Below are 25625 nucleotides of genomic sequence, written 5' to 3' on the forward strand. Positions count from 1 at the left end.
CTATTCAGGACCATTAAAGAAATGTATTTGAAAGTTGTATTTAAACCAGAGAAAATGCCTAAATTTAAAAGTACCTGTGGGTCTGAAATAAAGCCGTAGTTTTTGTAGAGTCATTAGATAACCCACCAGACACATTCAGGCAGAAATAGCAAACCAGTGGTCACAATGCTGGAGATCCGTTTCTGAGAATTACTAAATGTTACGGGAAAAAATCCTAGAATATGTGATCATGGTTTTCCCCAAATTTTCCTTGTCCTGAGCTTTACTTTGTTGTTAATCCTTAACCCAAATAGTAGGAACAAAATTTACATTTGGTATCTTTTTTTAATTTTTCTGGCAACCCTCCCTTAGTATTAGAAATTAAAGTTAAGTACCCACATCTGCAAAGTTAGTGTTGTAGATAAAATTGCTTGAGTTCACTTGAAGTGTATGATGGCTGGGAAAATTTTGCCTCTTGAATTTACTGGTAAGACTGTGATGCAAGCACTTTCAGTGTATTTTGGAAGTGTGCTTGCTGCCTTTTGTAACGCTCGCTGAATCGAAAGTTTGTCTCAGCTGCCTTCCTCCACTTAATCCCTTAATTTCCTCTCGGCCCCTTTTTTTAAAAAGAAAACTTGCTGCAGAAATTTGATCTCCTGGCATGGCCATTGCCCATCAATGGGTAGATTGTAGATTGACTGCACCAGAGAAATTACTTTTTCTGAACCAACTTAAAATATATGCGTAAAACTGGTTTAGTTAACTTTTACACACTTCACTTTTGCTTACTGTGTGCCATAGATTTTTTTTTTTTTCCTAGCCTTTTCCCCCTTAAAGGGAAAAGAAATGCGTTTAGCCACGGTCCAGGATGCTGTGGCCATTGCCTTTTACCATTAGACCCAGACACACTGTATTAATGCATTTGGGCCAAAGCTTGCCTGAAAGAGTAGCATCGTGCGCTCAGTTCACTATCTGTAGGCAGTTGAGAGGTGATTTTAGATGAAGGATGGGCAGCTGTTTGATGCAGATCTGAAACGATGGCCTATTCTTTAACGATATCTGGCTATTCAGGAAGACAACAAGCACTTTGATGTTGACCAACTTTTTGATCTCCAAGTCTTTGAAGGGAGGTTTTATAAGAATCCAGTCCAGATACCAGAACTCAACTGAGGAAGCAGAAAGTCTGAGGGATAAATAACTGCCTTTGCCCTGTTGGCAGGGCAGCTAGCAGAGGGATCTATCTTACATTTATGTAAGAATTGCCCAAGTAGGCTTGTGTACGTGTGTTCTTTACTTTTGTAGCAGTACGCAAACAGAGGTTGAGCTGATTGCACCAAGTGACTTTCATCACACTGTGGTTTGTCTAATGTGCAATAAAGCAGCTTACAATCAGAACCAAACAGCGCTTCGTGTTAACTTGGTTGACTTTTGGAGAGATTAAAGGATTAAAGGGACAGATCCAATCCAGATCATGAAGTAGTTTCATCGTTCCACTCCTGAATCCTGCTACTGTAACATCAGATACAGGGCAATGAGAGTGCACTCCTGCAGGAGAGTTTAAAGGAATGATTGACACTACTGAATCGAAGCAGATGTCTGTAGCAGACCTGAATTAATAAACCATTTTTTAATTGACTCTCTGCTTTCATGTGGAGGTTGGGGAGAATTGGGCTTTTATTGCCTACAAACTGGCTTCAACAGCCATTTATTAAAATGGGGAGCCATTTGGAAGCCTTGACTCACCAGATCGACCTGCGACCAATTAACTGAATAAACTCACCAGCAGCACAAAAAAGTAACCGTATTATCCGTGTGTGTTTGTAGGGTCTCTTGTTCACTTGCTCCAGTCATCCCACTCCTTCCTCTCTTTTTGTACAATCGGATGTACTAGAAGCAATTGATCTCGCCAGAAAAATTCCTGTAGCTCACGCTATGCAGTTTTCAACAAGCTCCTTTGTTTAGACTTCACTGAAGAGGCTCTCGATTGTTGGGAATTACGAAACTCCCTGCGATTAGTACCTGCCACATTGGCAGCCATTGTTGAAGGTTCCCCGATGAAGTACATTTTGCATCCACCTCTTGTTTTTGGCTGTGTTTGAATGATTTGGAAACCATTTATTTTTCCCTCGGCTTGATTATTTTTGGTCTGGAAGCCCTTGTTCAGTAGATTGAAATGATTAAATATTCCACTGGACAGGATGTAATCTGTGAATGGCAGCAGGCCTGGGTTGATCAGTAGAGATGGATAAATAGTCTCTGGTTCTGCTTGTTTATCTCTGGGGGGGGGGGGGGGGAGGAAAGAGAAGAATCGAGGAGTATATAATGAAGAGCTTTCCCCTGGGATATTAAATGGGTAGAATAGTATCCATCGTATGATGGGTGTCTTCTTTCCTTTTAAATGAGTTTATAAATGGGAGGTTTTTTAATTCATTCTTGGGATATGGATATTGTTAGCAAGGTCTGCATTTATTGCCATTACTAGTTGCCCTTGAGAAGGTGACAATGAGCTGCCTACTAAAACAACAACTTGCCTTTAACGTAGTAAAATGTCCCAAGGCGCTTCAAATGAGCATTATCAAACAAGATTTGACACTGAGCCACAGAAGGACAGGTGACCAAAAGCTTGATCAGAGGTAAGTTTTAAGAAGAGGTTTAGGGAGGGAATTCCAGAGCTTAGGGCCCAGGCAGCTGAAGGCACGGCTGCCAATGGTGGAGCGATTTTAAAATTGGGGATGCACGAGGCCAGAATTGGAGGAGCACAGAGAACTCTGAGGGTTGTAGGGCTGGAGGAGGTTACAGAGATGGGGAGCGAGGCCGTGAAGAGGTTTGAAAACAAGCATGAGAATTTTAATATCGAAATGTTGCTGGACTGGGAGCCAGTGTAGGTCAGTGAGTGCAGGGGTGATGGGTGAACAGGACTTGAACCACTGCAGTCTGTGGTGAAGGTAGGGAGTTCCAGGATTTTGGCCCAGTGATTATGAAGGAACAGTGATGTATGTCTAAGTCAGGATGGTGTGTATAAATGTAAGTGTTATGTGTGAGTTGGAGGGGAACTTGGAGGTAATGGTGTGCCCTTGACCTTCTAGGTGATAGAGGTCATAGGTTGGGGAGGTAGCGTCAAAGAAGCCTTGGCGAGTTGCTGTGGTGCACACTGCAGCCACAGTGCACTGATGGTGGAGGGAGTGGATGATTAAGGTGGTGGATATGCTGCCAATCCAGTGCACTGCTTTGACCTGGCCGGTGTTGAGCTTCTTGAGTGTTGTTGCAGCTGCATCCATCCAGGCAAGTGGAGAGTATTCCATCACACTCTGACTTGAGCCTTGTAGGTGGTGAGAGTCTGCATTTTTACCCCATATTTCTATACTTGGTCAAGATTTACGTTGAACAGATAAAGTATATGTCTGTGGGGGGTAAGAGAGCTATTTAATGCTCATCACAAAAAAAATTTAGCCATAAACTGACAATTTGGGTGTTTAATCTGTTGGACCAATTGCTGCACAAATTACAGGTACCAATTTTATTTGATATTTACCCAGGATATCGCAAGCTAAACTTAAAGCTTGTGCACAATTGATTTCTACCTGAGGCAATCTTAGTCTCCACATAACTTTTCTCTTGTACTATGTTACTATTTCCAATTGAAAGCAAAATTATGTCTGATCCTTAGGTGCTTGGTTCACCGACTGCAAAATGACAGCAATTAATGGGGATGCTGCTTGACTATCTTACAGTGTGGGAAAGTTCTGCAGTACAACATGCAGCAAAAATCACCAATCTTCAGGTTTTATTGACAAAATGTTTGTTTTTTAAGTTTTAAAATAGATTCCTCGGAGTCAATAGTAGCTGTTTTGACTTTTCTCTTATCCCCGACATTACTTTAGCAAGTGCAATTGACTGCGTTGTACCTTGATGTGGGAGGATAGCCTCCTGTTGCTAGCCTTGACTAGGCTATCCATGAAAGAGACACTCTGGCCCTGTTTTCCCACTTCTAATGATGTAAGCTTGAGTGATTCTGGCAGAGGCTTGGGAGTAGGTCTCTGCTGTTTCCTGTCAGCTGGGCATTGACTCATGATGTTTTGGGAAAAGGGTTCCAGGTTGATTCAAGGAGGAGATTAAGGCATTTTCTCGATTTTATAGGTTCAGATCTAACTTCAAAAAGCTACATCTGGATTTAGTGATGTTGATTCCTGGTTTGCAGTACTGCCAAGATGTAGCTTTTAACTTGCTATTTAACGCAATGCTATCAAATGAGTGATACACAGGTCACCAGCCATTCCAGTCATACATGTCAGAGGGATTTGGGTGTCCTCATACAAGAAACACAAAGTTAATATGCAGGTACAGCTGGAAATTAGGAAGGCAAATGGTATGTTAGCCTTTATTGCAAAGGGGTTGGAGTATAAGAATAAGGAGGTCTTGCTGCAATTATATAGGATTCTGGTGAGACCATACCTGCAGCACAGTGTACAGTTTTGGTCTCCTTACCTAAGGAAGGATATACTTGCCTTAGAGGGAATGTAACGAAGGTTCGCTGGATTAATTCCAGGGATGAGAGGGTTGTCCTATGAGGAGGGATTGAGTAAAATGGGCCTATATTCTCGAGTTTAGAAGAATGAGTGGTTATCTCATTGAAAGGTATAATATTCTTAGAGGGCTTGACTGGGGAGATGCTGAGGGGCTGTTTCCCCTGGCCGGAGAGTCTAGAACTAGGAGTTATAGTCTCCAGATAAGGGGTCGCCATTTAGGACTGAGATGAGGAAAAGTGTCTTCATTCAGGGTTGGGAACTTTTTGAATTCTCTACCCCAGAGGGCTGTGGATGTTGAGTTGTTGAATATATTCAAGGCTGAGATCGATTTTTGAACTCCTGGGGAATCGAGGAATATGGGGATCGGGTGGGCAAGTGGAGTTGAGGTAGAAGATCAGCCATGATCTTATTGAGTGGCGGAGCAGGCTCAAGGGGCCGTATGGCCTACTCCTGCTCCTATTTCTTATCTTGTGTTCAATTCAGGTTGAGTTTCTCAATTCCTTCAAGTAGGAATTGGATGAATGTCGAGGAATGGTTTGGTGATTGGAGGGTACAGACTGATGATGATGGGATAGGGCTGAGCTGCAGGATCAGGGTGGGAATGTTGTATGAGAACGACAGGGTGGAATAATACTCTGGAATTTTCATTACCTGAGCAAAAGTCCTGCAAGAAATGAGTGAGAGAAAGCCCATGTGTTGAACGGGGATTGGTAGAAATTGCAAATTCCAGTTTCTGAAACAAGATTTCCAAAGTTACATACAAATAAACCATTGTGTGTTGTGTTAATTGCAGTTAGTGCCCCCAGTTTCTGTTCGTGTTCTTACTGTTGGGAGGTTACAGTTGTCATTACTTCTTTTCTCCACTGAAATAACTGCCATTGGTTTTCTGCTGATGTCTTGAGGCTGTTTGTTGGAAACTTTTGAGTTGCCAAAGGAGGAGCTTCCTCCCTGCTATTCTTCAGACTAGGTGATGACCAAAGTTGGGCAAGAGAGGGAGCGCTAAATTGGAATCAATTGTTTTTTCTTTCTCCCCCCACCGTGTGTGTTGATTTACTAACTAGATTATTCCGTTTGCAACAATTTAAAAAAAATATTGCTGCAACGATGGGGCGGAGAGTTTTCCTTTGCACATCTGTCTGTCTCAAAAGTTAGGATAGGGGCTGTGTTGGAATGTTGGTATTTGCAGGGTGTATGAAAACAATTGTTGTGTATCACAACACTTAAATGCTCTTTCTACTTCATTTAGAAACAGGAGTGTGTTTTGACTGTGCTTGGGCTGTCACGTGTAATCGAAGAGCTGAATGTTCTGTGCAGTGACTTGACCTGATGTGTGGAAGTTTCAGTCCTTTTTGGATTTCCTGTATAAGTCAGTATACTTTAAGTACAATAGCTTGTGTCAAACAAACTGAATTGATTTTTTAAAAAGTTAATATCAATATTTTGGACTGTTCAGAATAAACTGTACTTGCTACATTTTGTTTGTTTTGAAATCTCTAAAGGCAGAGTTCTCATTAATATAGATGATAGTCTCCTTTTATGCTGGCAAATCAATGCAGCTAATGCATACCTGCCATTCATTCCAGTTATGTCCTTCGAAATTCTGTACTGACTGCCCGTTATATGATTTTCAGCGAGACCCGCCTTGAGTGACTTCTCGGGAATCATTCATGAAAGGAGTGGGGCAGGAGACATTTCCGTACTAGTGCAGGATATCCCTTTGTTTTGCAGTATAACCAATAAAAACTTGCATTTATACAGTGCCTTTAACATAGTAAAATGTCCCAAGGCGCTTCACAGGAGTGAATATCAAACAAAATTTGACATTAAGTCACGTAAGGAGGTATTAGGACAGGTGATGAAAAAGCTTGGTCAAAGAGTTGGGTTTTAAGGAGTTGGAGAGGTTTCAGGATGGAATTCCAGAGCTTCAGGCCAAGGGCTGAAACGTATTAGGTTGTTTTGAAACTATATGACATGGGGCCAGAGTGAAAGAGGCTTGGTGGTTACCTGTTTTTTGTTACTATGACTGTGCTTCTTTGTCTGTTTTGGTGAAAAGCTGTGCAGTGTGCAGGCAGCTGGTATGAAAGTGATGTTCCCCACTCACTGGTGGAACTGATGGATGTGTACTCTGAAAAAGATGGTTGTAAATTCTGATAAACGCAGTCACATAAAATGAGGCTTCACCTATTGTTTAAGGAGGGAGCACGGCTGTACCAGAACCCTTTCAAGACTCTAGAGCAGACAGCTACAGAGGCAGCTTTTATTTGATTATGGTTATGTCTCCCTGTAAAAATAGAACTAGTATCTGCAATAATGGAGATTATAGGGCAGAAATGAGAAAAGCAACACTAATTCTGGCATGACTGGGGTGGGGGGAGGAGGAAGATGATCTAATTCTGGCAAGTTGTTTAAAACTCTATCATCTGCAACGTCAACCCATTGAGCACATTTGTTTTGAGGCGTTACTACTATTTACAGTCAAACATTCTTCTGAAAAATGTGAGGATGAGACCACTGTCTAGACTGCATGTACTAATGCAAATGATTCCTAACTTCCCAGCATGATATGCCCAAACATTTCTTGGTACAGTATTTGTGGGTGGTTTCATGGCTAGATTCAAAGCCTGCATTATTTTGAAACTTGTGACTTGATTTGCTTTCCTGGAACTGTCCTGTGCAGATGGACTTGAATTAGAGGTTTGCTTGCAGTTAAGTGTGAGGATTACAGTATTAAAAAGTGCTCCCCACCCGTGAGCTGTACTTGAATTTGTTAAACTAAATAGGTTCATTATGAAAGTACTAGTATGTCTTAGGTAACTGCATATGATGGCATCGAGTTTAATTGTTGGTTAAAGGAGTGAGTTTTCAGGGTAGAGGAAGGGAAGACCTGTTCAATATTACTAATGTGGGTTCCAAGTCTATTGTGCTTGAAGTTGTCTAATTCAAATCCAATTCATCTAGTACGCCCAGTTAGAAATGGGTGTGGATGGCCACATTGGTGGCTGTCTACAAGTAATGAAAAGCGGTCTATTGTGTTCCTTGGGCCTTTATTAATGCTCTGGTGATAGCAAGTCATACCAGCATAAAACTAGCAGCAAGAACAATGTCCATTTTTCTGCATCCAAGATTTTGGTGCATGCGGCTAAGTTTAACTTAATTATGAAGGGTGCTTTAGTAATGGTCTTGTATTACTAAAAGTTTGAACATTTTTTGCTGGACCGTGGTTGAGTGTATAGGTAAGCTATAGAGTCCATTGAAGAAGCTTAACCTTTTTTCAGATTACCTGCCTTTATTCATAGTATTTTCATTCACTGATTGATTGTAGTTTGCTGCACATAAATTCGAGAATGGGACAGTCATGGAAGTGACCCTTTCAAGGAGCCTTGGAAGTCTCCTTAGACTGTCTCCTAAGCAACCTGTACAGAGGAGAATGGATGCATAGGGAATTGAGGTGAATTTTTGTAGTACTCTGCAAGTGAGGTTGGCTGAATAATGGACTGGATATAATTTGAATTGTGAAACTGTATCACTAGCTGTTCAAAACCCCTGAGAGAACAATTTATTTCATTACAGGATATAATGCTGATTGTGAAACTTCCCATTTCACCATTATGGTGTTTGTGTGAGTGTACGTAGCCAGATGTCCAGGGAAATCTGTTTCGTAGGCACATTCTGATTGCATGTTTAAAGCCTCCCTCGTGAGGCAAACCTCTTTGGAAATGCATTAAAGCAATGACAGAGCTGCTCTCCAAAAAAAGGAGTTTGCCTCTGGAGTATTTTACTATCCAGTATGCACAATATGAATGGAAATCAATAGTGCCTCTCTGTTCTCTTTTTTTTCTCTTTCTTTCTCTTTCTCTCTCTCTCTCTCGCTAAATATATAATTGATTTTCCACAAATATTTGCCTACTTCTGGGTACATAGATTTAACCACAGTCTACACAACAGTATTCTGCAACACTGTACAGCAGCCCCTGAAAAAGCAATCAGATCGCGAAGTATCCCACTCAGTACATTACTGGCTGATAATATTTACGCACCACTGAGAATTGGCCATTCCAAACCTCCAGACTTGCAATATTGAAACAGGTTGAGTAAGAAATAGGAGTACAAATGGAAACTCAGTTGGGGCATCATGATCCTGAAGGGCATGGTTCATGAGCAACATATGCCTGTGTTTTGGGGACACAACTATATGTATAGATGGAAACCTTGAAGCGTTTGATTTAGTTTTGCTTCCTGTTCTAGGTTGTGACAAGTATGCAACAAATAATTGTGGCATTATACACCTACTCCTGCAGCATTGGCCAATCCTGATTTGGGACCTGGAGTGCAGTTTCTGATTCCGCAGTTTTCCAAGGTCCGGAATGGACACTCGTCCATGCTCCTCCACTGTTGTCACTTGTTGCCCTGATGCTGCAGCTTCAGTTGGTGACCTGACAGACTCCACCTGCTGCTCCAATCGGCATTGATGCCGATACTGGAGCAGTAGGTGGAGAGTTTTGGGCCATCAACCAGTGCTGTATTCAAGGGACTTTCAGGCTTTCTATCTGGAACAGGCGTTTTGCAAAAAAATTACATTTTTATTCATTACAGCTTTTTGCAAAAAGCTGTAAAGTGCCTTGAATGACATTGTCTTAATACGAAGGAGAACATTTACACAGTGCAGGATACTTGTACTTCTTTCAATTCAGTATACTGTATACGCTGCTCACAATGTGGTCTCCTCGACATCGGGGAGACCAAACGCAGATTGGGTGATCGCTTTGCTGAACACCTCTGTTCAGTCTGCACGCATGACCTTGACCTGCCGGTCACTTGCCATTTTAATTCCCCGTCCCGCTCCCACTCTGACCTGTCTGTCCTCGGCCTCTTACGCTGTTCCAATGAAGCTCGAGGAATAACACTTCATCTTTCGTTTAGGCACTTTACAACCTTCCGGACTCTACATTAATTTCAATTACTTCAGATCATAACCACTGCTCCCATTTTTTTTTGGACAGCAGGTGCTGGTAATGGTTCTGATGTTGCCATTTACAGCTCCTCTAGACCCATCTTTTATTTCTTTACTTGTCTCATTACCACCCTCCTTGCCTTGCACCATCATCCCTTTTGTCATTTCATCACTCCTGCCCTCCACCCTATCAAGACCTTCCCTTTTTTTTCTTTCCTCCACCCCCCCTCCCCCCACCATCCCCTGGCTCTGAACTTGCTTTAAAACAGTTTAATCTTCAACTTCTCCCAGTTCTGATGAAGGGGTCATCGATCTGAACCATTGGGCTCGATGTTACCAGGGCTGCGGGTTCTCGGCGGGGGGGCTATCGGACGCATGGGTAACGCGCCCGGTGAAATTAGTCAGCTTCCTGCGCGATTGTACCATCCAATCCACAAATTGGATCCACTTACCTGCTCCTCCGGGTTCCCCGCTGCTGATCTGCGCGTCGGGCGGGCTGTACATGCGCAGTAAGATCTGTCAGCTGGAGGCGCTCTATTTAAAGGGGCAGTCCTCCACTGACGGATGCTGCAACAAATAGCAAAAATTACAGCATGGAGCAGCCCAGGGGGAAGGCTGCTCCCAGTTTAATGATGCCTCACCCCAGGTATCATCAGATGGGGTGAGGAGGAGGGGGAGGACAGAGATCTCCCCCCCCCCCCCCCCCCCCCCCCCGGCGTGCGGGAGGAAGCTGCCTGCCTCTGCCACCAGGAAGGCCTGGCTCGAGGTGGCAGAGGCGGTCACCAGCGCAACCAACATATCGCCCACCTGCATACAGTGCAGGAGGCGCTCCAATGACCTCTGTAGGTCAGCCAAAGTGAGTACACGTAGTCTTTCCCCTACACTCCGTCTGCCACATCACTGTCCCCACCCCACATCTCCTTCAGCACTGCCAACACTACTCTGTCACATCGCCCCTCACACCCACTCAAACCTCATCCTCATCTTACTTGCACCTACTCACCTCGCCAGTACTCATCCCGCCACTACCACTCAACCCAATCCTCATACAATCTCATGGCTCTCTCTCATACTCACCCTCTCGTGCATTTCTTTCACAGTCAGCCTCACTCAACCTGCCACTACCTGTGCTGCAGCCACAGGGCAGGCATCACATATGTGCAGTGGGCAGCGTAAGGCAAACGTGTCGTGAGCATGAAGGGGATGCACAAGGGTGTTTGAGGGTTTGTCATGGGTGTTACTTATATTGAATTTCTGACCAACTCACATTACATATTATATTGGCACCACTACTGCCATGTCTTTGCGAATCCTGTCTGGTTTGTGCAATAATGCCCTCTCCTGAGGATCACTGAGGGCCCACAACTGATGCCACCCATTGTGTCACTGCAGAGTGGGTGTAGGTGTATTTGCAGGGCTCTTTTGCGCAGACGACTGAGAGACGTCGGCGATGTCCCCAGTTGCACCCTGGGAGGATGCGAAGGAGAAGTTGTTGAGGGCAGTGGTGACTTTGACAGCGACAGGTAAGAAGATGGCGCTCTGGCCAGCCGGGAGCAGCTCGGCATGAAGGAGGCTGCAGATGTCCACGACTACATGTCGAGTGACTCTGAGCCTCCGTGTGCACTGAGGCTGAGCCTCGGTCTGTGGACCCTGTGGCGAGGGTAGTGCCCTCTGCGATGCATCTCTCTCTGCGGTAGCCCTCCCTCCTGCTGTACAGGTGGATGTGTCACAGCACTCTTGTGGAGCTCCACGTGTCAGAGGTGGATGGCGAGGCTGGTGATGCTGTTCGCCCTCCGAGGAGTTAATGACTGCAGCTACGGCGGCCCCCATCCGCAAGATGTACATCTGAGGGGGTCCGCAAGGTAGGTACATGTGTCTGGACCCCAAGGTAGGTGTGCAGGTTGGTGACTTTGACTGTCAGGAGGAGGAGGGTGGTGGAGGCCAAACTTTGTCCAAAGTGACAGAGTGGCCTCCTGCAATGAGTGATGGTCTCTTTTCCCCCCCCCCCCCCCCACCTGTCAAATGGACCTTTGCAGCTGCCACAGGCTGACAGCTGCAACACGTCCATTTGACCTGGGGGTGTTTCCCCCAGTGGGAAACAGTCCCAGTTTGCTCTAAAATCTCACCCCTCCTCACATAATCCCTTAATCAGGTCAGTTAATGACCTGAAATACCTAAATAAATACTTTCAAGTGGCATCCTGCGGGATTCCCACCAGCGGGGGCTGCGCGCGCACTCCGGCGCGTCAGCGGGGAACCCGGAAGTGTGCGGGTTCGAGGCGGGCTCTGGTCCTGCTCCGGGATTCTCCGATTTTCGGAGCCCCCCCTGCCAGGAACGCACCCGATAGCGGGTGCTAAAATGACGCCCGTTAACTCTGTTTCTTTCTCCACAGATGCTGCCTGATTTAGAGTATTTCCAGCATTTTCTGTGTTTGTCTATCCGATAAATGCTTTCACCAGAATTTTCCCAGTTAGAAGAACACAGAATTGAGATGGGGACAAAAGTCAATTCGTCCTTGGGTAAAACATCCATACTAGCTTGTTCAGCTGCATTTTTTTCTTTCCTTTCAATGATCCTTTCCAACTTGTTTTGTTCTACATGTTAGTCAAACACCTTGCATTTGATAGAAATCTGTTCCAAGTACATGGTAGTGTTGCTCAGTCTACTTATGGCACCAATATGTTGAAGGCTGAAATCTCGCCCAAGCCAATGCAAATTTTTACGACCACTAATGCACTGTTGTAATGTGTAGTTCAAAATGCTGTCTCCAGATACAACTTGTCCTTGAAACAACGTTAACGGCAATTGCAAAGCTGGACGTGTTTAGTTCAGGATAGAATACAAAAGTTTCTCATACTATTTATGCTTTCCCAAATGACTCTGCTGTACAACAGGATGTCCAATGCTTTGCAGAAGGGACTGGAACCATGTGCCACAACTAGTGATTACGCCATGTATGATTTAAAATGTTTTTGGATGAGGCAAAATTATGATTGAAGGTCATGTCTATACTCAGATTCTAAAAACTTTCCATATTTAATGGAGAAGCATTGCCAACCTCTTCAGGTACGCTCAAGTCTCTGGAGTAGGGCATGAACCCATGACCTTCTGACTCCGAGGCAAGGGTACGCCCACTGAACCAAGACTGACACCTATGACTTACACTTCATCCTAAACTCGACCTACTAGGTGGTGTTGTGCATTGATTGCTTCATTTGAATTCCAATACAACTTATAGGGTGGTTGATCTCTATGATCGGCAAGTGTTTCCAAAGTCTGGTCTTGTCCGTATGGGGCAGCACTAGACGAAGTACAGGAATGAAGATGGTACAGTGCAAATAGAAATCTATCTTGTAAGGAAGTTGGCAGGTGACAAAATAAAGCGACCTGGTACAAGGCATTTCCTGTAGATATTTGAGAAGGTAGATAATTGAGTGTGGTTATTGAAGGCTTCATTGTAACTTGTGTCTGCTTGAGTCTTGTACAGGTTGTGTGACTGCTTCTAGTGAATGATGCAAGGGATTTAAATGGGAACTTAAAGATACACTGAAGTGTCTTTTTAAGACCTTTTTGTATTAATTGGTGGTACTGAACTGGATTGAACTTGAACTTCTTTCCGGCCTATAGTTTCTGTATCACGTAACTATCATTGGGAGCATAATTTTGGGGGAATGATGGGGCTCGATGAAAGAATGGGCTCAATGGTCTCCCTCATCTATACTTTATCTTTGATCCTCCAGTATTGTACCAGAATTGGAATAACCACTTTCTCTTTCCACCTTCTCCTTTTCCCACCTCATACAGTTCAGTGCTGAAGAAATAGATTCTTAAACATTTGAACAAGAGCTATTCTATCTTAATGACCGGTTTCACTGAACAGGATCACCTCCAGTATATTGAGTTTCAAGTGTAAGATGTGGAGTTTGAAATTGCAGCAGACTGGGAAGAGATAATGAAGTAGATTTCAAAAATTGGGCTATTAAAGTATTGCACTGAATACAGCAACTCTAGTGGGAAATATTTAAAACTGTGATCAATAGAGTTCAGAAGAAATATATTCCTCTCAAAAAGCAAGAAGTAGCCAATAATGACACACCATGGATGAATAAAGAGAGATGGGTAAAATTGAAACTAAACAAAAAGGCAGGTTCTAAGTACATAGACAAGAAAGGAGAGGATGACAAAAAGGAATAGGAAGAGGTTAGGAAAGAAGTAAAATATACAATTAGGAAAGCATATAACAAGAAATAGTGAAGTATTCTACAGACACATAAATAACGCAAGAGAAATCAGGATAGGGCCACTAAGGGATGCACAAGATAAACTTACAGGTAATGACAGAAATATTAAATAATTACTTTGCCTTAGTATTTACCAGGGAGATGAACAAGGTGGCTGTGATATTAGAAGAAGAGATCAAAAAAGATGGGTTGGTGGGGGGGTGGGGGGGGGGGGGAGAGAAAATTGATAAACTAATTAAACTTAGAGAGCAGAAAACCCCTGGTCTGGGAGGACTGCATCCGTGCATATTTTTTTTTTAAAGTTCGGGACGAGATGTCAGAGGCAGTATTACATATAAAAATTCATTAGAAAAGGGAATAGTGTCAGAGGACTGGCGGACAGCTAATGTTGTTCCTGTATTTAAAAAGGGAGCTAGAACAAGTCCAGGGAACTATAGACCAGTTAACTTAACGTCAGTGGTAGGAAAGATAATGGAATCTTTACTCAAAGATGGAATAGAAAAACATCTAGAAAATGAAAATATAATAAAGAATAGTCAGCAAGGATTTCAGAAGGGAAAGTTATGCTTGACCAACCTTACTGAATTCTTTTGAAGCAGTAACAAAGAGTAGACAAGGATAATGTAGTAGATGTAATATATTTGGATGTTCAAAAGGCCTTCAGTAAGGTACCACATTGTAGATTCATGACTAAGGTCAGAACCTGTGGAGTTTGGACAGGTTGCAGAATAGATAGCAAGTTGGTTACAAAACAAAGAGAATAGGGGTTACCAGGTAGCTACTCAGACTGGCAAAAGGTAGGAGGTGGTGTTCCACAGGGATTGGTGCTGGGACTACTGTTGGTCACAGTTTACATTTAACAATTGGAAGTACAATTTCAAAATTTGCAGAGGACACCAAATTGGGCGGTGTAGTTAATACAAAGGAAGAATGTCAAAATGTAAGAAGACATTAATAAACTTGCAGAATGGGTGTGCAATTGGCAAATGGAATTTCCATGTAGATTAGTGTGAGGTGGTGCATTTTGGTAGGAAGAATGAGGCCACATACTGCTTGGATAGAAGTCTAATTGGGGTAGAGAAGCAAAGGGATCTCTGGGTAGAGATACACAAATCACAAAGCGACTAATAAGGCCATTTTTAAAAAAAAAGGCAAACCAAGCACTGGGGTTCATTTCTCGAGGGATAGAATTGAAAAGCAGAAGTTATGTTAATCTTGTACAGAACCTTGGTTAGACCACACTTGGAGTACAGTGAACAGTTCTGGTCTCCATATTATAATAAGGATATAGATGCATTGGAGAAGGTACAAAAAAGGTTCACAAGGATGATACCAGAACTGAGGATATACTTATAAGGAAAGGCTGAACAGGTTGGGGCTCTTTTAAGGAGTGACCTGATCGAGGTCTTTGGGCTAGTGATAGGGTTTGATAGGGTAGACGTAGAGAAAATGTTTCCACTTGTCGGAGTCCAAAACTGGAGGTCAATTATAAGGTTGTTACTAATAAATCCAACAGGGAATTCAGGAGAAACTTGTTTACCCAGAGTGGTAAAATTTGGAACATGCTGCCACAAGGCGTAGTTGAGGCAAATAGCATTTATGGGGAAACTTGATAAGCACACGAGGGAGAAGGGAATAGAAGGATATGCTGATGGGGTTAGATGAAGTAGGGAGGGAGGAGGCTTGTGTGAAGCATAAAGGCCGGCATAGACCAGTTGGGCCGAATGGCTTGTTTCTGTGCTGTAGACTTGATGTAACTTTGCGCCAGAATGCTGACGGAAATTACTCCTAGTTGCTCTATCAATTATACCACAGAATTACATTGCAGTTCGGGGTGGCTGGTTTTTCAGATCCAGGCTCTCGCTGTTGAAAGTTTAAATGCCATTAGAGCAGATGTCCTGGAGTCCATATTAACAAAACTCTTGTGTTTTTGTCCGTGAGCTTGACTGTTGCACTCCGAGTTCAGGATTCGTCTGGAAAGGTCAGTCTGCTTTTCTTGGCAGTGTGCGGTGCATCGCTCCGAACAATGGCTGGACTTCAGCAACCATGGAAAAGTCGATTCCTCCGGGGAGGTGTGCAGAGGGATCAGCTGCTGTTCCAAAAACAGTAACTTAATCCTTTGAGGGCAACAGTAGCACTTTTGTGCCAACAATGAAAACACAACTGGTTTACAGTTTATTCAGAGAACGCCCCCACATGTTTTAGCTCAGTAGATTTTCTTAATTCTGTTTGTATTCAGAGTAAGAATTTTACAGAATCTGTTGCACAGATATATTTTGAAAGGCTCCCGAGGAATAAATAGAGCAGTCATGCTGTATTTGCCAGTTTGCACAGGTAGTTATGCTATTTACATACCCATTGTTTGTTTGGTGCATGTAGTGTGCCATCAGTCATCCTGTCCATGTGTGTTTTAGAAACAAGGGTAGTGTGTCAGATTTTCAGGGCTGATTATGAAGGCTAGAGCCACTAGACAGCTGGTTAGCAGCTGTCCAGTTGCTGGCCTGTAGTATAAAGCACTTGTTTCACATTTTTATGGAAGCATTTTGTGCAACATTGCATTTAAAGAAATTTTTTATAAAGTGAACAGATTGAAACCACAAGATGTGGTTATAACTGAGGTGTGAAGATCTGCTTGATTGATGCTCCCTCACTGGACTCGATATCCAACACCTGTATGCTGTGGCTGCAGTATGTACTCTCTACAGGACATACTGGAGCTTGCTTTCACAGCACCTTCCTTCCCTGTGACCTCCACCACCGAAAAGAACAGGAGCAGCAATGTCGTGGGAACATCACCACCTAAAAGTTCCCTTCCAAGTACTTCATTGGCTGTAAAGCGCTTTGGGATGTCCTGAGGTCGTGAAAGGCGCTGTATAAATTGGAGTTGGGATGTCTTGTTGAAGTTGTACAAGACATTAGTTAGGCCACACTTGGAATACTGTGTACAGTTCTGGTCACCCTATTATAGAAAGGATATTATTAAACTAGAAAGAGTGCAGAAAAGATTTACTAGGATGCTGCCGGGACTTGATGGTTTGACTTATAGGGAGAGGTTAGATCGACTGGGACTGGGACTTTTTTCCCTGGAGAGTAGGAGGTTTAGGGGTGATCTTATAGAAGTCTATAAAATAATGAGGGGCATAGATAAGGTAGATAGTCAAAATCTTTTCCCAAAGGTAGGGGAGTCTATAACGAGGGGGCATAGATTTAAGGGGAGAGGGGAGAGATACAAAAGGGTCCAGAGGGGCAATTTTTTCACTCAAAGGGTGGTGAGTGTCTGGAACGAGCTGCCAGAGGCAGTAGTAGAGGCGGGTACAATTTTGTCTTTTAAAAAGCATTTGGACAGTTACATGGGTAAGATGGGTATAGAGGGATATGGGCCAAGTGCAGGCAATTGGGACTAGCTTAGTGGTATAAACTGGGCGACATGGACATGTTGGGCCGAAGGGCCTGTTTCCATGTTGTAAACTTCTATGATTCTATAAATGATGACTGAACACATACCATCGTCCCTTCATTGTTACTGGGTGAAAATCCCCGATTTTTCCCTTACTGAACAGTATCATGGGGGCACCATCAACATGGGGACTGCACTGGTTCAAGAAGGTGTCTATTACTGCATCTTAATTTTGTTATGACATATTTATATTTGATATATACTTGCAAGATAGGAGACTCATCAGACTTTGTACTGAAAGCCTTGCTCAGTGGAATCAGGGTTCTTTGTATTGATTTTTTTCTCTGTGGGGTGAGCATAGTTATTTGGGAAAATGAGCAGACTATTCCTGTTATGGTAACTTCGGGTGCTAGAATGGAACTTGGAATTCTATCTGTGCAAGGAACTAATTTGGACTAAAATGTCGTCACTAAGCAACATTTTGTTGACTTAATCAATTGTTTTGTTGCTTCTCAGTTGGCTTGCTTTGTAGATTCGGATCCCTACTTCTTTGCATCATTTTTGTTTGTGGAGAGTGAATGGCTGAAGGTTTTTCCCTGTCATTTCACCATCTGACTGATCCAAAGACATGGGGTTGGCTTCCACATGTATGTCCCCTCCACTGCCCCTGCTGTCAGACTGCTTTTCAACATCCAGTCTTGAATGAGCTGCAGTTTCCTCCAGTTAAACATTGGGAAGACTGAAGCCATCATCCTCGACCCCTACCACAAACTGTGTCGCTTTGTCACCACTTCCATCCCCTTGCCCGGCCACTGTCTTGGGTTGAAGCAGATTGTTCACAACCTCGATATCCTATTCAATTTTGAGCTGAGCTTCCAAACCCATATCCTCTCCATCACAAAAACCACCTACTTCCACCTCTAACATTGCCCCCTTTCACCCCTGCCTCAGCTCATCTGCTGAAGCCCTCACTCATGCATTTGTCAGCTCCAGACTTGATCATTCCTGGCTGGCCTCCCATCCTCCACGCTATGTATGCTTCAACTCATCCAAAACTTCATATCCTACCCTGTACCAAGCCCCGTCACGTTCACTCATCAATCTGTCCTTTCTGACCGACATTGGCTCCTGATTTTCTCCCCCGCACCCCCCCCCACCCCACCAAAAAAAATACCTACAATTTAAAATTTCTATCCTGTGTTTGAATTCCTTCATGGTCTTGCTCCCCCCCTACTTTTTGCTTAACTCCTCTAGCCCTACAATCTCCTCCCCGCACCCTCCGTTCCTCAGACTCTGGTCATTTTTGCATTGTCTTCGCCCCCCCCCCCCCCCCCCCCACTTCCTTCACCCCACCATTGGCAGCCATGACTTCAGCCACCTAGACTCCACGCTCTTGAGTTCTGACTCCACCTCCTCCATGACCTGCCTTAAATCCCACCTCTTTGACCAAGCTTTTGCTCACCTCTCCTAATATCGTCCCCAAGCATTCTGTTTGTTCTTTTTGAGTTTGTGTTAGAATAAAATGATTTAATGAATCATGTCATTCTACCCCCAGTTCAGTTTACCTCTGTTTATGTGGATAAAATGGGATGATTCTATGAATAAAGCTGAAATTTTCATGGTTTTCAATGCGATGGTGCTGCAGGACTAGTCGAAAAGTATCAAACGGATGTTTGGATATTTGCTTACAAAACCAAGGAAAATGTGACTGGAGAAACCCTGTGCGACACTTGAACTATCAGTGGAAGCTATTACTTTAATGGCTCGATCGTTGGCTGCCGTGCTTTCAGCTGCCTAGCCCCTAAGCTCTGAAATTCCCTCCCTAAATTTCTACCTCTCCTCCTTTTTAAGACGCTCGTTAAAACCGACCTCTTTGACCAAGCTTTTGGTCACCTGTCCCAATATCTCCTTGCATGGCTCGGTGTCACATTTTATTTGATTGTGCTCCTGTGAAGCGCCTTGGGACGTTTCGCTATGTTAAAGGTGCTATATCAATGCAAATTGTTTTATTTTACCCAGGGCTGTGAGGCTGTGGAATACATTACCAGAGTTAGTAATTGGAGCAGAGATAATGTCAACATTTAAGGATAGTTTAGCTGAGTGGTTGAAGGAAAATGGAATAAAAGGATAAGGGAGCCAGGCAGATTGGAACTACGGCTCATGGGGAGGATAGACATCAACACTGGTTCGGTGGAACGAATGACCTATTTTCTTATGCTTTCTATGTAGCAGCTGACTCAAAAAAGGTCAAGTTGGCAGAGGTCAGGCAGCAAAGTCAATACTTGCCATTGCTGGGAAAATGGTGCTTTTATTTTTAAATACGTGCCAGCAGGTCCGAGGATAACTACTACCCTGGGCTGGCTGAATTTTTAAATTTGGCGTGTACAATGCTGAAACACTAAAATTGGGAGTAGCTTTTGTTCTATAATAACCTAAAGTGTAGAAAAGTAATGGAAATTAAACAACTGTGCTCAACCTATGTTCCCATTTTCTCTCTTCTAATTTTTTTTGTAACTATTTCAGAAAAAAAATGTAACATTTTACCTAAACACATAGGTTTAAAATCTCTTACTTACTGGTTTCCTGCTGCCTCCACTCATTTAGAGGTAGGAGCACCTTTTCAAGAGTTATGGTTAACCACCAGCAAATTGATTGGTAGGGACCTAATGACGTGACCAGGTTGTGTTCTTAACGGGGCTGCCACCAGATAAATGTCCTTGTCCACAACCTGATTGTACCCAGACCAGCAAAATCATCCACCATGTTCAATTGTTACTGCACTTGGGTAAATTGTTCCAAATTGAATTATCATCAGATTGTACTGAAACTGTAATTATTTTTGTGATTTGCAAATTTTCAATCATACTCTGATTTCATAAGAGCAGATTTTCGTGGTGACCTGCTTGAAATGGGCTTTGTTCTGAATCAGTTGGGAGGAACTTTGCCTTTAAGTTGCGAGGAATGTTAATTTCTGAATGTTTCTATTAAATGATTGTTGGTGAACTTATGATGGAAACGGTCTGTGTTGGGATGAAGTGAAGTCGCATGTGGAAGTGTGCTAAATACATTTTTGAAAGGCAAGAGAATTGCTTAGATATTCTGGATTAGAGAATGCATCTTTGCCAATTTAGCTTCCTTGCCCAGTTAAGATTGGAAGCTTCTTTTGATTGGTATCTGCACTCCATGGGGAAAGGTACACTCTTTACAATCCTTTCATCAAAGCAGTTCTGATGGGTTCACTACATCATTCAAAGTTGCTTAATTCACATTATCTGAATTTTTTTTTAGCACTAAATTCCCACTTTGTGTTGTCTATAGTACTTAATTTTTATTTTGTGCCAAGCTGACTCAATTATCAGGACTAGACTGTAATCTGAAGACTGGCCACATTTCCATAATGTTGCTTTTCCAGTGACAGACCATTGATTGAAACATTTTAAGGATGGATAATGTCACGTATGCTCCATGCATTGCAAAATACTTCAGAATAATTTGCTTAAATTAACCTCTTATTACATAAATCTGATTTAAAATTCTAACTTAATTTGCTGCCTAATATTGTGCTTCAGGCAGAAAGTCTTTTGGCTGTTCATTTGGTGCCTTTTGTGATGCGAGAAATGTCATGGTGTATAAAGGGCATTTAGTAATTTTGAGTTGAATAGTGGAAGAATTTCCAATTAATTCTCTTGTTCTATATTGTGATTAGTCACTGATATTAAAAAGTGTGATTGATTACCAAAATAAGACCATTAACAACAGTTGCACCATTAAGTGTAACCGTGGGTCTATATTCCCTTGTTATTGCCCTGGAATGAATGGAAGAAAGACTTGCACCTTTCACAATCTCAGGATGTCCCAAAGCATACATTTGAATTGTAGTCACTGTTGAAATGTAGGAAGGCACTTGTTTTAAACCAGTCCTGTTGAGCAGTAGTAAATTGGAGCTCATTTGAATCCCTCTGCTTTGGTTTGGCTATTTTGTGCCTGTCCTTAGGATATCAGACTGTGAATTGATTTTTTAAAAATGTTATGGGGCCAGGAGAAAGAGAAGGCCTATTTGACTGAGATGTAATATCCAGGAATTATTCATGCACCGTTCCAGCTAATCGCAAGATGCAATAGTGATTCTGACAGTGGGAAAGGAAAAAGAATAGTTGGGGCTACATTGAAACATCTATCTAATTCCATAAACCAAGCTATTGTCGTGTTCTCCAAGGATCAAAACATCATTTTATCAGTTTTTGTTAACGCAAGTACCTGGTGTGTAACGCAGCTCAGTCGTTAACCTTTGAAAACCAGTCAAGTGAAGGGAACGCCAGTAGATCACATCGCTTGCATTCATATTATGATTGGATATTTAGAAATCTTTTGCGTTATTTACTGAAACATGCTTTAAATTGTTCTGTAGTTACAATTATGTTAAAAAGCCACGAGGCTTGTAGCACTAGTGGATGGTAATTGGTTGTCAATTACAATGGAGGTGAACAAGAAAAGCAGAGTATATGGCAGGTGATGAGATCAGCTCTTTCCACTGTCAGTTAATACTTTTGATGGCCTATACATGCTTTCCATGTTATGTAAAGTACTACAGAACTTTATAATGGTTACTATATGTAGACATTTTTAACGTACCAATACAATTTTTATCTAACGCACAAACCCCTGTTTTTAACTTTCCTTTCAGCTGAACCACTGCCTTTGATGGATCTTTGTCGGCGTTCAGTGCGGGTCGCTCTAGGCAAGGATCGCTTGAATGAAATCCAGTCACTACCACTACCAGCCTCCCTGAAGAGTTACCTTCTGTACCAGTGACCGCGTAAGCAATGGACTGAAACCCTAAGAGACACGTACGCAGGCAGTTATTCTGCTTACTCTCCATCCATTATGTGGTGGGCATTATTTTCAAACTCTGACCTTATTTTCCCGCAAAGCTCAACAGCTCCATGAAATACTTTTTTTTTGTTTAAACAAAAATCTGTTTTTCATCCAATTAATTTTTAGGTTTGAGATTTTACACCATGTTGGGAGATGTGGATATTTTTTACAGTGTCAGTCAATGCGAACCTTTCCATTAATCCTTTCTGAAATCGAAAGACATATCTAACTCTTCTGATTTGGGGATTTGGTTATTTTTAATTTCAAGAGGCAGCTTTCCTCTAAATTTGGTCTAATCGTCTACATTTCGATTTGTCAAAATGGAAATATATCCCTGTTTTCTGCCATGTATTGCTACTTCTGTATGCAAATAGTGTTGGGCTCTGAATTGTGCTTAAATTACAGTATATTCTTTAGCTGCTATAGAAGTCTTTATGGATGAAAATTTCAGGTGGTAATAAGTTTGTGGGGGTGGTGGAGTGGGGGGGGATTGATGCAACCCATTACAATTATATATTTTTAAAAATACAATCTACATTGAATATTTGAGTAGGGAAAATTTTCAAGACTTGTGTGATTCAGGTTAAGATCCGATTCCATGTAGGATCCAAAGGAAGCTGTCACACTAACTAACGCTGATTTCCTTACCCCCGCAGTTTTTTTTTCTGGTGGAAAAATAAACCAAATCTATTTTTAAATTATTAAATTACCTCACCTTGACTCGAATAAAGTCTTTTTTGTGGTTGGTCCAGTGTCATTACTATTTTTTTTTAGTTGACCCATTGCTCCTTTGTGGTTACTGAAGTGCACAAGAAGGTATCAGAATTGTGAATTAAAGGAATGCTGTTTCTTTAAGCCAAACGCTTTTTTATCACAAAGACTCTTACTAGCAGGTCTGGTAGAAAACTGCTATAATAGCTTCACTTCGCAAGTAACTGTATAAGTGACTAGTTTTAGGGAATATACCGGACGGGTCCTAATGTGATGCAGCATCTATTGGTTTTAATGTGCAATATGTGGATAAAATGGTTGTTTTAAAGCTATCATGAAATAAAATTTAACTTTTAAGTTGGGTTTTGTTTACTTTTTAGAGCAAAAAAAATGGTTGTGACAACATTAGAATTGAAATCGTACAGATGACTCTAGTAGGACATCAACAGAGTGCCTGTGAAATATGCCACTGCTCACTTCTCTGGCATTGTCCTGTCCTCACTGTATTGTCTATATTCTCCAACATGTAATACTGCTAACGTTTATCATTACCTTTGCACACTCGTTGCTATTGTCCAAATATCTAAATTTTCTGTAAAGGCACTACTGATGCGAGTTTGTACAATTTCCTTTCTTTAATCCATGTTTCAGTTTAGCAGCAGGGTGTTAACATGAATAAAATCACAACCAAAGTGGTTTAAAATGGATCCTGTACAGACTATGTATATAAGAGTATATGTCTATTGAAAGCTGCTGTAGGGTGCCTTTTTAGTAAGCCTTAAGCTATTTTATTTGCCATGTATTTGGAAGGGAAATCCTGTCTATCCAGGGTCGGGATTGTTTAAAGGGCAAAGTGAATTACACTTTTTTTTGTTGCAAAAAAGTTTATCAAGTGATGTCTGTGGTTCATAGTTGACACAACATTGATTAATTGGGATAGTTAAAAGAGGCTGACCAAGATGAAAATTTAGCAGATATTTACAATCAAACGTGAGAACAGATCTTCATGAATGCAACAAACTTTAATGTTGGTCCATTTGCTTATGTTGGCTAAATGCTCCAACATTGAGTTGTTAAGGTCTGCAGAGAAGTAATATGATTTGGCTGTACTTTAAACAGAGTGACTTACTCAATTTTAATGCTCCATAATTCTTTTCGGAACACGTAACTGCCCGAACTTGTGGTATCAAATATTACTGTATGTACCTGCTAATTTCATCCTTTACTGTAATCAATCAAAAAGAGGTGTCATCTGTATAGAAGTATTTATTTGACTACTTTTGGTTTGGGGAGGGTGAAGAACTATGTCATCTTCATCACTGTGATCTCCCGTGCAAGCAAGAAGACGTCTGCCAACACTTTTATGAAGAGTTCTCCTCTGTCTTCTGTTGATCTGCTTCCTCTAAAATGAAGTTTTTCTAAAAGGAGCAGTGTTGGAGCTACACAGCAAAGAACTTTAGCAGATTGGCTGTTTTACAAGAAAATCAAAATGTATCTGACACACATGGTTGCATTAATTGCTGAGCGAACTTGAGTAGCTCTTTGGCTAAACCTGAAAGGGAATCTCATCAAGCAGAAAAGCTTTGTACCAATTGAATGCTTTTCTAATTGCACCTTTAAAAGCCCCAGTATTTGCTCAAAAGAAAATCGCACTGTTTGTTTCTTGAACACCCTGGAGTGCTCCAGTGATTGTAGCAATGATTGAGATCTTTTTTAACTCCTTGTTAAATCTCCCGTATGTGGCAGGAGGAGGAAACTGGTTTATCGCAAAGTAGATTAGATTGTTACAACCTTTTTAATTTATTATAAGACGCTGTTCCATGTGGTTGCCTTTGTTTCTTGTGTTCTCCTCGGAATATTGCACAGACTGAAGGGACGCATCTGTTCTTAATTTCAGTCACCAAGATGCCCATATTGTCGATCATTGAAAAGAAACCTTGCTTTAAACTAATGTTGTGCAGCTTGCACATGAACTTCCATGAACTTATCAAATCTATTTAACTGTCCTCAAATATTTTGTCACTGCAATCCTGTATGATTTGACAACATTAATTCTTTAATTCTTCTATGCTGTAGATATTATACACAACTACCTAATAAAGTCTATTAAGAATGGAAGAAACTTTGTGATACTCTTCAATGCAAATGCCTGGCAGATTCATTAAAGGTTCTATTTTTGAAAACAAAATCTAACATCTATTCTCTGCTGAGTACTGTCATCCCATTTTAATTGGAAGATTTGAGACCACACTGGTCGAACGGAAAAACTGCCTTAGCTATTAAGGCGTTGGCAAATCTGCTGTAACACCTTCTCTCATCACCCCTCCCCCACTCCCCAAAAAAAATCCTGCTAGTAATTGGTTGCATATAGTGACACCATCATTCTCGGCCAGAATGGAGATGATTGACGAGGGAAATTACCCAATCACGCCTGGAGCCTGCACTGCTGTAAGTGACTGGGATTGATTTTACGCACGTAATTTGTAGTATGCAACTATCCTCCACTGCATTTTGCTGGAGAAATCATCCTGCTTTTATTGGCAAAGTTGCTGAGTACTGATTGCAGCTGCAGTTGGTAGAGGTGCTTTTTAAATAGATTCTGTAAATAGACTTTGCTTGCTGTTTGCTGAATAAATAATGCAAGGCCTGCCCCACCTCCAACTCATTGGCTGACCATTGTCAGTAGACACTCTGCTAATAGTGTTGCATAGACCCTCTTTCACATTTTACGTTGATCTGCAGCACTTCTCTTTTACACCCTGCTCTCCTCCAAACTTGAGAGGGGCTGGGTTTATCGGAACCTAATTGTTCTTGTTTCTTCCCACCCCCCTGATACTTAGTTATATTTCAAGATTTGTTCAACCATGCCTCATGGGTACAGTGGAAAATTGTACAATTAGCACAAAAATAAATGGGCAAACAAGACCTTGTGTTTGATCACATTG

The 25625-nt window shown here is 42.0% G+C and overlaps 1 protein-coding gene across 1 annotated transcript in view; it reads left to right on the plus strand.

The window, feature by feature from the left end:
* spsb1 (splA/ryanodine receptor domain and SOCS box containing 1) overlaps positions 1 to 23037 on the plus strand; it is an 84988-nt gene extending 61951 nt beyond the window's left edge. The window contains exon 4 of the mRNA XM_067970335.1: positions 21779 to 23037. Within this exon, the coding sequence (XP_067826436.1) occupies positions 21779 to 21906 (128 nt within the window). The 3' untranslated portion in view covers positions 21907 to 23037. The remainder of the gene's footprint in view (positions 1 to 21778) is intronic.
* Positions 23038 to 25625: the final 2588 nt, after the last annotated feature.

Source organism: Heptranchias perlo, chromosome 32, assembly GCF_035084215.1.
Source record: "Heptranchias perlo isolate sHepPer1 chromosome 32, sHepPer1.hap1, whole genome shotgun sequence".
Taxonomy (NCBI): Eukaryota; Metazoa; Chordata; class Chondrichthyes; order Hexanchiformes; family Hexanchidae; genus Heptranchias; species Heptranchias perlo.